General features: G+C 31.3%; 1 protein-coding gene across 1 annotated transcript in view; it reads right to left on the bottom strand.

Moving 5' to 3' along the window:
* The window catches only part of LRRC71 (Leucine-rich repeat-containing protein 71), a 63394-nt gene that overhangs the window by 7180 nt on the left and 40273 nt on the right, over nucleotides 1-15941 (bottom strand). The window contains exons 12-13 of the mRNA XM_051219021.1: nucleotides 13999-14074; nucleotides 5276-5367 (exon numbers count right to left, since the gene is read on the bottom strand). Coding sequence (XP_051069532.1) covers nucleotides 5276-5367; nucleotides 13999-14074 — 168 coding nt within the window. The remainder of the gene's footprint in view (nucleotides 1-5275; nucleotides 5368-13998; nucleotides 14075-15941) is intronic.

The following is a 15941-nucleotide window of genomic DNA, read 5'->3' as shown; positions in this document are numbered from 1 at the left end:
CTGTAAGGGTTTAAATTTCCCCGTTTTTAATCTTAAGGACTGAAAATGATCTATCTCTTTACTTAAGAGCTTGTGAATTGATAGCACTGTTGAGGTGATCTGCTCAGTGTGGAGTTACGGCGAGAAAAACACTGACCATTTGCGGTCCTTGGTATTAACAAGAATAATATTTTACATACTTACACAAAACAAATATTATTACTGTATGATTACGTAATTACGTATGTTGAATAATTTATTTTGATGAAATTTTCTTTCGTGGTTGATTTTATAAACATGCGGTTGACACACCAACTATTTATGACCCTTTAAACAAATCGATTATCGTTTTCTATTTATTCAAAGTGTTATTTGATTCACTAATACTTATTGCATGTATCATTTAGTATCATTATACGAAAAATATTGGTAATTGTGTTCATGAATGTTACGTTTAATAGGAATTTTACTCACAAAAATACAGATCTATTAATAACACTCATTTAGATATATTTTTTGAAAGTACAAACATTTATGGCTTACCATTATTATTATTATTATTTAAAAGCTATCCATGTTTCTACTTTAGCAGTCAATGTATTATAAAAAGTCCTTTGATCTTTTTTCTTTACACAAGCAGTTAAAGTAATAAATATCTACTACGAAATCTATATACGATCCATTAAGGTCTTATTTTTATAAAGTATGGCATTAGAAATAAGACCTATACACAGTTACAAGTATGTTTGGAAATTCATAACAAGTAATAACGATATTACTTTATGTTATATTAGGAAACTAACAAATTCTTGATTACAGTTTGAAAAATGAATCCATTTTTATATTTGTCTACAACATTTAATTTCGGATAGATATCAAATCTCTCACAGGTTACAGGTTGTTTCAAAGAAATTATCTGACGTAAGTTACTACTAATCTATGCTGCCTTTGTTTGCCAGTACAGCTCATATAATGTCAAATCTTGTATTCTAGTGCTATTTATTAATCCTGTACACTTGATCATGACTGTTCATTCTTCCCCTCTAGTCTAAGTATCATTTTATCGATGAATATGGACAAGATTTACGTCAATAAAAGTAGTCTGACGATTTTATGATTCTTATCTGATAATTGTTACAAATAAATTAATTTTATAGACTGATTAGTATAAGAGTAACTGATGAAAAACGATATCATAAGAGAAAGTAAGATCATAAAACATTGGTTAATATCTCTATTATTAAGTCGATTTCCAAATTATTTAAACTATAGGTCTAACAGTCATTGAGTGTTTTCTACAGTTATGTCATAATAATAAGAACGTGTATGTAAGAAGAAGAAACAAAGGAGAAGATGAATACAGTATTGTAGTGCGTAAATAATTATTAGAAAGTAAACCATAAGTAATAATTTAAAAAAACAATAGGACGAAACGGCCGTCCAGTGCTTCCAGGTTCAATAAATTCACTTGGTATACTTTACTTCAATCTACCCATTGATGTTTAGCACTACAGTTGATCAGTCACTTATTGGCATATGTATATACTGTGCATATTGCCTCGATATTGCCTTTATTCACAAGCATTATAAGCAAAGATGGATAGTGGCTAAGTGGATAACGTGAAGCGAATGGTAAATGAAGATTAACTCTGAGATGCAGGTACATCCAGCTGACAAGTCCCAAATAGGATGAAATGTGAGTCCTGGATTCTACTGCTAGCCACTATCCATATTTCTTTATAAATTTAAATAGTTTAAATAAAAATTTCCAATGGATTGTTTCACCACATAACAGAGTTTGTTTAAATGTACTAATTCTTCTATTAAATTTTTTAATCAATGACTGTCCAAACATTAATATATATATATATATATATATATTGCCTTAAATTGCTTAAGTTTCTTTTAAAATGTCAAACAAGAAAAATTATTAAAAAGAAATAACAGGAATAAAACATAAATTAAAATGTTAATTTCTTTTTATCACGCAAAATATTCATTTCTTATTCAGTAATGAACTTTTGATTTGCTAATTCTACTGATGAATTTTAAGAAATTTTCATCAGAATTTTTACTTGGGTTACTATAAATAAGTAGTTGAATATTTAATTGTTAAAATACGAATAAAATATATATATATAATCAGATAAAGGTTTTGTGGAGATTGTAGTAATGTAATAGTTGAATTCATGAGTCAATTGAAGTTAGACCACCATGAAAAACCTGGAAGCAATGGATGGCCGTTTCATCCTAGTATAATCATTATATGCCTACTACTGACTGTCTCTAAGAGGTAATTCCTGAAATTCTAGTGAGAAGCAGTGACCAGTAGAGTTCAACTAGATCTGTTGTGAGATAGTAGCTCACTGATGACAATGGTGGACGGTGGCACAATTTCAAGGATTAGTTGAAGTAAGACATTGACACCATTGGATGTCGGCCAGCTCAGTGTTCTAGAGGTTAAGCGTTTGCACGCGAGACCGATAGGTCCTGGGTTCGAATCTTGCGAGGCGGGATCTTGGATGCGCACTACTGAGGAGTCCCGCAATAGGACGAAAAGGCTGTCCAGTGCTTTCAGGTTTTCCATGATGGTTAAGCTTAAATTGACCCATGAATTCAACTATTAAACTGCAAAAAATATGTTGAAAAAAAAATCACTCTAGTACTATTTAAATAATGTTTATGTGTTAAAATATATGAAGCAGTTTTTAACAAGCGTCCTTGATAATTTCTTGAAAAAACGTCAGTGAGACTATAATTTATGGGCGAACCAATCAGATTTATGATGGGAGGTCTTGGATTTTAGCGCGAAATTTACTCATCCATTCGATTAAATAGCGTCTTGTCATTTTACCTGATGTCGGTTCGTGATGAAAACCCGAAATCTAATTCCTTACCCTAACCGTCAACTGTAAATCATAATTTTTATTCTTTATAACCCTCATTTGGCTCTAGTAAACAGGTGAACATTTACAGTCAATTTAGTATGGCTCAAAGGTCGTCCATAAATTATAGTCTTACCAAAACATCTTTTAGAAACTAGATTCATTGAAAATACATCTATCAACAATTGATTTTAGAAATTTTCAAGAGAATTATTAGAAAAAATGGACTATGTTTTCTGTGTCTTGATTGAACAATTTCTAAGTCATAGCATGTTTTCTAAAAGCTTTTCAAGTATCATGATCTCATGTAATCTTATAAATATTTTCTGTTTACAGTTCATAAGTAGAAAATTTCTATGGAGTGAAAAGTAATGAGAAAGATGGTGCTCAAGCTTTCAAATACAAGGTGTATCAACATCTAATGTGTATAACCACTAAGAATCAGAAAGCATCAAACGGTTTTGTCATCCTTAAGCAAAGGTGGCTAGCAGTGAAATCCAGGAAGCACGTTCCGTCCTATTTGGGACTCGTCAGATGGATGTACCTGCATCCCAGAGTTAATGTCCACTCTGGGACTCGAACCCAGTACCGTCCGCTGCAAACGCCATCGCTTTATCCACTTAGCTACTGAGTCCTGATAGCCACTTGCTTGTGCAATGGGGTGAAGTTTAAATTCGCTTGGTGTTGTTTTACTTGTATCTTCTCATTGTTATTTAGGACTGCGATTGATCAGTCTCATGTTGGCATATGTGCATCTTGTGCGGATTGCCTCGATATGGAGTTAAAAACCTTGTTACTTAAGGCTATATTGAGGCAATCTGCTCAGTATGCACATATACCAACATGAGACTGGTCAATTGCAATCTTAAAAAGCAATGAGAAGATACAAGTGAGACAACACCAAGTGGATTTAGAGTTTTATCATGTTTAATTTCACCAAATAGTGTGTATTCTTTATTCTGTACGGAATCCATCTGATGATATATAAATCATGTAATCAGAATACTTTTATTGTCCCATTGGTTTGAGATTCAGAAGATTAGCACGCAATATCACTGCCCTGAATTATTCACTCTTGGACTTACGTTTGTTACTAACTTCCTCTCTCATCATTCAGAGGTATCTGAAACTGTATATGAGTTGATAGATCAGAATTTAGGGTAAATATTATTCAACACAGCACTTTTGAATAGTAGTCTATTTAAGTTATACCGATAACATTTTTATTTCGTAATCATTTAGACATGTGATTATGACATTTAGGCCTTCAATATACACAGGATCAATAGCCTCTATTTCCTTTAAACTTAAGAAATCACCCCTATGTACTGTTTTATCAATGCACAAATACAAACTGAAGCAAATTATATTTTTTGGTAACTTGTGAAATCTTGATATATTTAAAGCATTAACCTCTATATACACCAAGCTATTCAAAAAAGTGACTTTAATTCTGTGAAATCACTTGTTTACGTTGAAGTACATAAACTTAATGTGCGTCACTAGACGAAACTCAGAGCAATCGGCTAACTAATATAGTTAAACAGCAAGTAATTGAAAGACGCGTCAGCAGTGCTAAGTAGTACCTACACATAGGGATTATTTAAAATGGATATTATAAACAACAGACTATGTTGTATAATAACTCTCACGAAACATTCATTTCTAGAATGATTAAGTGATATAAACAGACTTAATTTTATGCAACATAATCACTTAGTGAAGTTTGGTTCATTTGGTAAGTTTATCATTTTCGGTAAGTTACGCGCAAATAGAAAGACTATATAGACAGGTTATATATATACCAATATAAAATACCATGTAAACAATTTCTGTTCTCCATTAGAGAATTCATTTCTTAATTTACAGGTACAAGAGTATTTCTTAACTAGTTAAACTTAATAACTTGTTTGTAGCCGAAGAGAAAGCAACGAAATACGATGGATTCATTGTATTCTACAAACATTTTATTTCATGGTTAGTTTAAATTTCTGATGATAAATCGCTGAATGAAATGTCGTAGAAGTTAAGTATCATATATGGATTGAAATGTTCGCTATGTTCATGTTCAAAAATGTTACAAAACCTACTAGCAGACTGAAAGTTCTAAACATAAAAACACAAAGCATCAAATTTGTTTAAACATATATATTTCTCCGTAGTAAATGTTAAAGACCGAAATTGATCAGACTTTATTAGCAATGTTGAATCATTAGCTTAGTAGATGATGCGTCGGCGTTTGATATGACAGGTATTAAGTTCAAACATAATTGTAAACATCACCAGTGGAATCTGTGTACATCCAATTAATCAATCTCAAATAGGACGAAATATAGGTCCTGAATTTACTTCCTAGCTATTATTCAATTTTAACATAAGTATCACAATTCCATTCATCTTTATCTACTTGCCTCGAGTCTTTCTGTATCTGATGTTTGTTTAGCACTTCGTGTATTTCTTCCTGTTTTGCTCTTTCCACTAGATCTACTTTGTTCTTGGTTAGCTAGATAAGAAAAATAACCATAAATAATAAGGTAAACAACGATAGTAGTATTGATACTATTATTAGTCATATTTATTTCAAACAAATGTGAATTTGAATGAAAACATAAATAAATAAGTAAACACTCAATAAAATGAAATACATGCTTACTCATTTAAAGCAAGATGGTGCATGCTAGACATGGGAATCGGGAAAAACCACTTGAAAATTACCGAAATAAAGCAATAAAAAACTAAGCTTACCACGTACTACTGTTTATACGGTATACTAGTCTTCAAAACCAAGGTTTCATTTTAAAAGACATCAGCTTGCAAAATGTGTCGCCAACTATAAAAATTGGCTTTTCTCGTGAGATTCGAAACTGTGTTATCCAGTTTTATATTTACAGATGTTATTATTTATCTATCTTGGCTACGGTTAACTCTGTAAAAATGAGATGTCTACACACCAAATAATTTTGTAAGGTATTTAGTTCTGATGGAATTGGGTTATTCTGATTACAGTAAGGCATTAGAATAGAGAAAGCCAAGCAGAAGAAAACCTTGAACCTTGATTTCGTGCTAATTACATTCGTATCTATTACAGCACGGAACAATTTAATAGCAATTCTTCACACCTAGTTATTTGATTTCAAACTGAACGTTGATTATTGAAAGCTGATTATCACGAGAAATAATGATTATGATGTACGGTGTATTCATTAGGATGCCCAAATCGTCTCTCACTTAAATGACTCTTTGATCACTCATGCATAGAATGAACAAAGTTTTATCAAAAATCTTGAAATTAATGTTGAAACTACGGTTTTTTTTTATTAATGCATTATATAATCATGATTTCAATATATGATAAGCGTTATACAACTAAATGGATATATTTTTTTACTTTGAAGTTTAGCAATCATTTCTGTAAATTTATTTACCCTACGGGTTGATTACGTAATGCATCTTAGAATATATTCGGTTCCGATCTAAATTAGATTCATAAAATCTAAGTAATCTATTTACAATTCATCGGTCTCTGTGTAGTGACCAATCTCACGTGTATCAGGTCTATCTTAATGCAGGTTGAATTCCATCGACCAAGTTGCAATGTAGCCACTAGTCTAGATGAACCAGCATCGTGTGCACTATTTTGAGATATAAGGTAGTGGTTGGAAGTAGTCAACATTGCAATTTAATCGATAGAGTTCAGTTTGGACCAAGAAAGACCTGATACACTTGACACGGGTCACTACTCAGTGATCAATCAACTGTAAATACATCTCAGTCCTACAGGAGGTCAATTACGGCCGGAATAGATTAGTGGTAACGTCTCTGACTGTGAATCTGGGTGACACGGGATTGAATCCGTCAAGTAGCATCAGTTACTTCAAGATTACACCTTGCTGACGAGTACCAAATAACGTGAAACCTAGTTCCAGAGTTTCCTATCGACTATCTCCACTCACCACCTTAAATCTATGGAATGAGTTTCAAATTTAGTTGGTTGGTTGTAGAGAATGATATTTTTGTGAAAGTATCTTGAATAGGCTTTACTTCAAATATCATTGAAAAACAAGTGGAACTAAACAGTTGTTTTAATGAGTTAGAACTTGTGCAGTTCGGTTATTTTTAAAGTGAAACAGTTATCATCGATGACGTCGGATGTTATTTGAGCTACATCACGATATCAATTAAGTTGTAAAACTGGATCATTGGATTCAGAGTCGATAGTCTAAAAATATTATGTTCATTTTTACATTTAAAAGTTTCAGGTGTGATCCTTGATGGGCTGGTCGGAGAAAGTAGTTGAAAACGAAGCAAATATCCAGTTCTTCCTGGTTTATAGTGCTTCTTCAGCTGATGACAGTCGTTTATGCAAACATCCTACGAAATTAGCTCTAATGAAAATCATTCAATATATGTGAATAAAATAAACCCCTTATAAAAGAATATTATTTGCTAACAACAAATAGTGCATATTTCAGATGATAAGATAAACTGAAATCGGCATCTTGATGCTTAATACTTTGGTGTAAGTCAAAGGTAATGTGATGTGAACAAAAGATAAAACTAGTTTACAAGCTAAAGTTTTACCTCATGACAGTTTATTTCAGATTTGTAGAATTTTTTTTAAATTATAGACATCCTCTACAAAAACAATAATTTATTAATACAAAATACTAAGAATGCTGTTTTTATGTATGCGTATATATATATATATATATATATATATATATATATATGTTTGTATGTATGTAGGTAAGTAGGTATGTATAAATTTTCACTTGACAACAGTACAACCACTTTGGTGCTTATTAATGCTGACCAAATAACTTAGAATATTAGACTCACAAAACATAGAGACACGTTGATAATGTTAAGATGTTAATCATATCCAACATATTTAGATGAAACAGTATGATGAAAAAGGATTTTCAGATATCTGATGACAAAACAAGGATTAGAATGAAAGTCGCTTCTATTTCTGCCTATAATCGGCAAATATAATAATAATAATAATAATAATCAAATACAACGATATTTTTCGAATGAGTGATTTACAACATGGATGCACACAAATTTAATAATGTCATCTCATGCAAATATATGACGATATTGATAATCAATAAGTGTATGCCAGTGAATACTACTGCATGCAAGTGATTGAAAATTCTGCTTTTTCCTCACTTATTATAACTAATGACACAATACTACTTTCCTCTTGTATTTCATTCTCTGATTCACTTTCTTCTATACTCATTTCATCTAAATTAAATTTTAATTTTATTATTACAAATAAAATGAATATGTCCAATTATTTGATTAAATATTATTTTAAAAACTGGGATAAAAGGATGAAGAGGTAGTTGGTAAGACAAAGACAACGAATCTAAAATACGTACTTCTTATGATTTGAATGAATTGAATTTTTTATTCCTAAAATGACATCTAGTAAGATATTTGAAAGCTTAACAGTTCAGTTGTAATTCATATAGTTTAGGATTAAATCAAATTTGAAACTGTAAATATTTATGGGATTTGAACCACACCGTAGTTTTCAGGAGACTAATCAGTTTTTAAATGTATAAAACAAATATGTAAAATCACATTGTTAAAATTAAGGAATGAGGTTACTCTAATAACAGGTAAAGTAGATCGTCATTACATTTTAGGATATGTATTATACAGGTAGTAGTGGAAGCCAGGACAATTGTTTGACGTTCATCAGTTGCATCGACCTGTATCTCGCTGAGACTCAAAGAAACTATCTGTAAGTTCATACGATGACATGTCAACTAAGTTAATAAATCCTCATGTCCACTAATCTGACTAACAGACATCTGATGAATTCAAACCAGGACAGAAATAGCATTCTAGATTCCATCGCCAACCACCGTTCAAGTATTATATAATGATGTACACTATCATTTACAAAATATGACTTCTAAATGATAAGAAAACCGGTTATATATATATGAAGGAAAATTTGATTGCTAATAATGAGAAGAATTTGTGGATGTAATTAAAGTGATATATTTTCAAAGGCATTCTGAAATAGTTTTGTAGACCTATTCAGCACCATGACACTTGTGTTCATGAACTTATACATACGTGAAAACAATTTACCTAAATCATCTCATATTCGTATGCGTACATGTGCATGGAAACGTTGACTTAACAAATAAATTGTTAGTTTTAATTGAGATCATGAGCCAATCAAATGTTAGATACCATTGAAAACGTGGAAGCAGTGGATGGTCCTTTCGTCCTAGTATAAAACTCTTTAGTAGTGCGCACCCACAAACCCACACACAGGGCTCGAATCCAAGACCTTCTATCTCACTTGCGAACGCTTAAATTCGAGGCCACTGAGACTGTATCCAACGGTGTTAATATCGAACGTTAATGATATCGCGCGACCCTTTTCAATTGTCTTCAAAGCGTCGTTACGAGGCAATCGATAGAATAAGTTTATTATCTCATCAGATGTCTTAATCTCTGTGTTAAATTTATTTTTCTTTACAAATGCATTCATAAAATTATCCTCATGATAGGTCAATAGTGTAGAGGAAAATAGTTAAAATGCATAGAAAGAATTTCGTAGGTAAATGTACATCAACATGATAAACTTATGAATAATCAGTATGGATTTTATATTTGTTAGATATTTATGATCAAGCTATGCTTGTCAGAAAGTGTTTTATGTTCAAACAGAAATATTAACAGAAACAATAGGAACAAACAGTCATTTTACATAACAATACTCCATATACATAACAATCATTTTCACAGTAATAACTCGATATTCGTAAATAAATAATATGAATATATGATCATGCTTTTAATATTAAAATAGATTAAATCAGCTAATAATAATTCAAACGTTAAACATTGAGATCATTGGATATCGGATTAGTTGCTTAAATGTTAACTGCCTGCTGCGAAATCAGGTCTTGAGTTTGACCCCCAGTATTGTCTTATATTTGCTCTACTCCCACCTATCCAAAGTTCCCTGGTTTTCAATAGTTGTCTAACTAAGATCAGTCCGTAGTGTAAACTATGAAATTCAACAATATCTACAAAAACTCGCTTTATAGTAATGATGATAAGTGTTTACAACAAGACTTATTTATATTAATAGTTGAAAAATGTTGAGTTTTTCAGTTTCATAATAATATAACGAATCACAAACGGTATTTCGGAGATAAACTGTTCGGTAATCTAGTTGAAAATTTTCAATCCTTTCAATACTTTGTATAATCTTTAAGAAATGTAATAAAATTGATTTAATAACTCAACATAACCTTATAAATAGTGCGTATTGAAGAAGTGAGAGAGTTTTAAAATCAGACCTCATATTTATCTTATTCAAATTAATCACTTGACAATAATAAGGATTTCCATCAGGAAACGCAAAGTTGACATATTCTGAATAACATTTTAGAGCTTTGTGTTTAGAAGTGAAATGTTTAACTGAATGCTGCTGAGCAACAGGTTAATGTTTACACTAATGTCATATTTCATTCTGCTATGCTAACAAAAATCTACTTATCAGTTGACCTAAAATTTCAGTTTCTATGAATCCTCTAGAAAATAAAGCTGAAAGTTTTACATGACAAAATATCATTTGTCCAGACTATATATTTTTTCTTAAGATGTCAAGTACTTTCAAGCAAACAATTCAATTATGAATAAGATTTTGTAATTTTTAATTCTTTGCTGATTATGGTACCGACTTTACGCGTAACAGACGTAGAGTTTGGAATTTTTCGACTCAATTATATTATGGATTGTAATTTGTGAATTATAAAGTTGTATTGGGTCGATCTAACTAAAGGCGAAAGAATAAGAGTAATTTAATAAGGAAATCCGAAGAAAACTTAAGAAAATTAAGGAATATTAAAGTCAAGATTGGTTCAAAAAAGAAGAAATAACCAAACCTCAAGATATGGAACATAAAGTATGATGTGGAAAATGATTGATTCACAGTGAAGTAAGCAAATTGTGGAAAACCATTCTTTTGGAAATATGGAATTTTATGAATAATAAATTAATTAACATGAAAGAAATGACGAATCATGCCAAAATATTCGTTAAATTCAACTGCGCTGGACTTTTTTCATACATGTAATGTACTTCTATTTCATCTGAACCTCGTCAGACTAACCATCAAATATTTTATTCTTATTCCTACCAAGGAAAATTAGGCAAATGGAGTGAATGACTGGATAGTAATGAACTGAAACAACCAAACTTAGTGGATTCACTTATAATTATGATTAAAATGTAACTATTAACTCCATTTTGTTGGCCAATTGTATTACATAAAGCCGAAATTCGACCAGCTGAAACCATCTCCCAACTTTGCTCATTATTCTTTTACAATGACAGAGTTTGACAATTGAATATATATTAAACATTTCAATAGTTAAGATCATGAGTCAATTAAAGCTAGACCACTATGGAAAACCTGGAAGCACTGGACGGCCGTTTCGTCCTATTACGGGGGTCCTCATCAGTGTTCACCCACGACCCCGCCTCGCAAGATTCGAACACTCCGATTTTTTAAATCTAAATTGGTGTAATTCTGTAATTTTAACTATTAATATTTCTACTTGATAAATTACTTTTACTACAGTCTAGTTGAATTGTATTCAAAGTATATTTCTTTGTCAGTATTGATTGTATTTGTCTAGATGAATTAGTTTATATTACGCCTTTTATTTAATGACTTGCATACAAAACATAGTGTTTTTCTAAACTGTCTCAGTTCTCTTTGTACATATATGTATATAAATTGACGGTATAAAATATTTGTTAAGTACAGAAGTGGAGAGGAGATTAAGAAAATGCTAGACATAAATTTATTGTAAATAGTATAGTTGTTAGGGCAAAACAATTACACGACCTTTTTATAATCTATAGAGAAATCGACATAGGATTAAAGAATTTAGTAGTGATAAAAATGAAACAGGTTTCTCTATTCATAAAATTTGGTTGTTATAAATTTATAATGATCGATTATATCTACATATGTAGTTTCAAAAAGGAATTTTGATAGAAGGAAATATTGTTTTAAGAGTATCAATGTGTTAGTATTGATGAATAATTCGCTTAGACTAGTTTTTCTTGTACATATCAAACATTATTACATATTTTAATCAGATTACAAATTTAGTCATATTTCTTTACAGAGAAATAATCCCAACATATCCACTAGTATTTATTAGTTTTATTAGATATGAACTGTTCACCTTAGTTGTATTCTGAGGTAAAAACTTTATGATTAGGATCACTTCTATAATGACTTGGGAATCTTATTGACAATTAGTTGTAAAGAAATAAAGTAGTTTTATTGTTTGTATGCTAATGAATACACTTAGTAATATTTCCTACTACTTTTCCCTTGTTTTATCCGTCTGTTTCAAACTAAGCACCCTATTAATGACATCATTTATAACCACTGGTATCACTAATAATACAAATTCCTTAATTTATTTTGCTGCACTGATGCAATATGTGGTTACTTGAATCAATCTAATATCTGTACAAGTTCTTATGTTGTTTAAGATCTTTCACTGATTGACAAACCGTATGATAATCTTTTAATGTAAATGTAACTGATGACTGAATGAAAATTATTATTTATCGGCGAGACTTTAATTTATGACGAGCCAATCAGAAGCGTTCGGGACATTTCAAGGTCACAGCGCCAACTTCAGTGCTTAATGCTAACGTACGATCGATTTACAAAGAATTTTGTACAAAACGTAATAATTGAGCGGCTATAACAAATAAAACGGCGAGAGTATAATTTGTGGACGAATCAATCAGGTATAAGATAACAGATCTCGGATTTTGGCGCGAAAGCCTTTCATTTTTTTGGCTAAATAGATTTTTGGCATTATAGCTGATGTCAGTTCGTAATGAAAACTGTTATAACTTGTGGCCTGTGTGCCCTGTTAATGCATAACGTAACGATACCGCCAATTAGAGAACAGTAAATTATCGATCGGGCCAACGACGCATAAAACACGTACGAGCAGTCTGGAGTCCTGACTGGTCCTGCTTTCCGCCAGGCTCAGCCAGTTGAGTCCATAACACCAATCTCAGCCACAGCCATATGAATCATGTATTTTAAACATAGGGGTTTATATACCCCACATCATACTATAAAATATGAAGCAACATTTGTACAAGAATTAGCCAGATGTTTCTGTGAATGAGGGAGATAGTTATTAATAGACAGGGCATAATTCAAGAATGGTGAAACGTATAATAATAATTTATAGGTCAAAATAAAGCTTATAATAAGAGGAATATGAATATGATGGTTTAGTTGGTTAACAATTATACGATAAAAGTGTACGTATAGTATTAGTCCATAAATAGATCCCAAAGTTACCATTCATTATGCTTATCGGGACCTAACAAAAACCCTATGTATAATTCCTAACTAAGGTAAATTATGACAATTATTGCGAACTGGATAATAAAAGCACCAGTAACACTGGCTTCAGCCACGTGCTACAATATATACGGGTGATTAGAGAGCGTACAGACTCGTATATAGGCTTGGTTATGTGCATCGTGTAGTTATCCACAACTCAACAACCGGAGTACACACAAACAATATTGAAGCTATGTGGTCGAGGCTGAAAGAAATTTTGAGACTTTATCATGGCTCCAGAGGCCGACTATTCTGTAGCCGTATGGATGATTTTCTCTACTGCATACATTACGATTTTAAAACCTCTGAACCTCTTCCTAACCTCTACAAGTTTTTGAACCACGTATAAGAAGTGTATCCACTTTATTTCTTTGGTTTTGTATAATATTTTTATTCTATATTGACTGTTTGCTGATTAGCTAATATTTTTCAGGGTCACTTAAGGTTCGTTCAAAGGTCGTCCATAAATTATAGTCTCACCCGAGCAGTTACTAAATTTTTTATTGTTGTTTGTATTCTCTGGCATAGGTGTTTCAACAACAACTAAACCAACTAGGTTGGAGAGCATAAACAACGCCAAAATGTATCTGCCATAGCTGTAAATCATCGCCATCATTTTTTGAAAATGACTAAAGCTTGGTTATCTGATAGATTTAATGTAAGATTAAAAAGTGGGAAAAAGTGTTACTGAATTACCTTTTTTAGGTGAATTACTGCTATCACTTTTCTTCCCTTTCCCGCCACTTTTATCGTCCTTACTACTATCTATATCCTTAAATAAAATTAAAAACAACTTACAATAAATAAATATGCATAACAGATTAAAATCTTATAGAACATTATTTATTTATATAAAACTTATGATCATTAGTTGATAAATATATTTAGATTTTATACACTTAGTTTCCTTTATTAACGTGAAGAGAACAAGAATGAAGAATTGAGCATCTCCCCATATATATACGGACATATTTACGCTGGATTTTATTTATTCAATGCTATAATGGATGCGCACTGATGAAGAGTCCCATACTAGGACGAGACGGCCGTCCAGTGCATCCAGTTTTTCCATGGTGGTCTAGCTTCAATTGACTCATGATTTCAACTACTGAACTTGCTAAAATCTCCACGAAACCCCCTCTAAAAATGAATGAATTGTAACGAAACTGATAAATTTACTTTTAAAAAATATTAGATTTGCGGTTTGTCTAAATATTTTTTCGTCATTCATGTTTCGTGTGGATCTCAACACTTTAAATCAATATGAAAGGTTTATTCTACTTTCTTAATTGTCTTATATTATTAATTAATCGATCGCACCTTTAAAAACGTTTGAGTAATTTGTCTATTGACCTTTAAAATATAAAACTATCTCTAATATTTACAATACTGCAAATGTCCATGATATGAAGCGGGATAATATATATCAGCGGACAATATTGTTCTTAATGAGATCTTCTTCAGACTTCACTCTAATATACAGTAGGATTCATATAGATATATAAAAAGGCTGATGAAGAACTAATTAAGAACAATATTGTGCGCTTATCTAAGTTATTTTAATTTCTGAGATTATTATTGATGAATATGATTTCATGAGAACACTTTTACTCTTTAGTGTTGATATAAGAAAAATCAATAATTCTGAGTATGACAATATGTGTGGACAAAATAGACATTCATAGCGGTTGATAAAATATGTGACAAATAAGTAATTAAATGTATTTATATGGATAAATTTTCATTCTTACTAATTGTCAGTGCAATTTGATACTTAGGTGGATTTTATTTTCTAAATTATTGTACAGAAATTACTGTGCAAAAAATGTATGAATAATCTGTACTTTATTCAACTTTGAATGATTGTAGATTTTTGACTATGAATTGAAAATAGTCAAAAAAGATACGATCAATTGGGTAAACCATGAGTGGTTTTCGGTGGTTGACTAAGGTTAACTTATGATGCAAATTGTAGAATTCAATAATCTCTGCATATCCATATACAAATGATAATCATTTTCCTACTAGTAACTAAATATGAAATGCGATTCCTGCAGTTCTAGTGAGAAGCTCTAACCAGTGAAGTCCAACCATTTCAAGCGTGAGACAGGTGTCATGGACGAACAGCACTGTATAATAATTGAAGTTTGACATACAAACCTTTGGATCCCACTTCAGTAGTCTAAAGTCTTTGTGGAACCTGGAGATCCTAAGTCTAACACTCGATGAGGTTGTGAATATGAACTGCTGAAGAGTCACATACTTGTATGAAACAGCTTTCCAGAGATTGTTAGTTTCCAATGGTAACCTGGATAAGATCAGTTTGTGATGTAAGCTGTAGAATGCAAGATTAATTATAAGTTCACTTTCAATGAAGTTTAAACTCAACATATCGGTCTGTAAATGGAGAAAAATAAATCTAATTTCCTAAAACCTTCACATTAAGAAATCTCAAGAAAAAAGCTTGCTGAAATTTTGTTAGATTAATCATATGCTTAAAATTCAACCTAAAAAACCAAGCAACTGGAACTTAAAGAGATGTCAAGACCAGAAAAAATATCCAGCTGTAAACAATGGCTATCAGAACAGACTAATTTAGTATATATGTAATATTTAATAAACTCATTTACAGCTGAAGT

This window comes from Schistosoma haematobium, chromosome 3, assembly GCF_000699445.3.
Source record: "Schistosoma haematobium chromosome 3, whole genome shotgun sequence".
NCBI lineage: Eukaryota > Metazoa > Platyhelminthes > Trematoda > Strigeidida > Schistosomatidae > Schistosoma > Schistosoma haematobium.
This window is presented reverse-complemented; position numbering and strand designations above follow the sequence as displayed.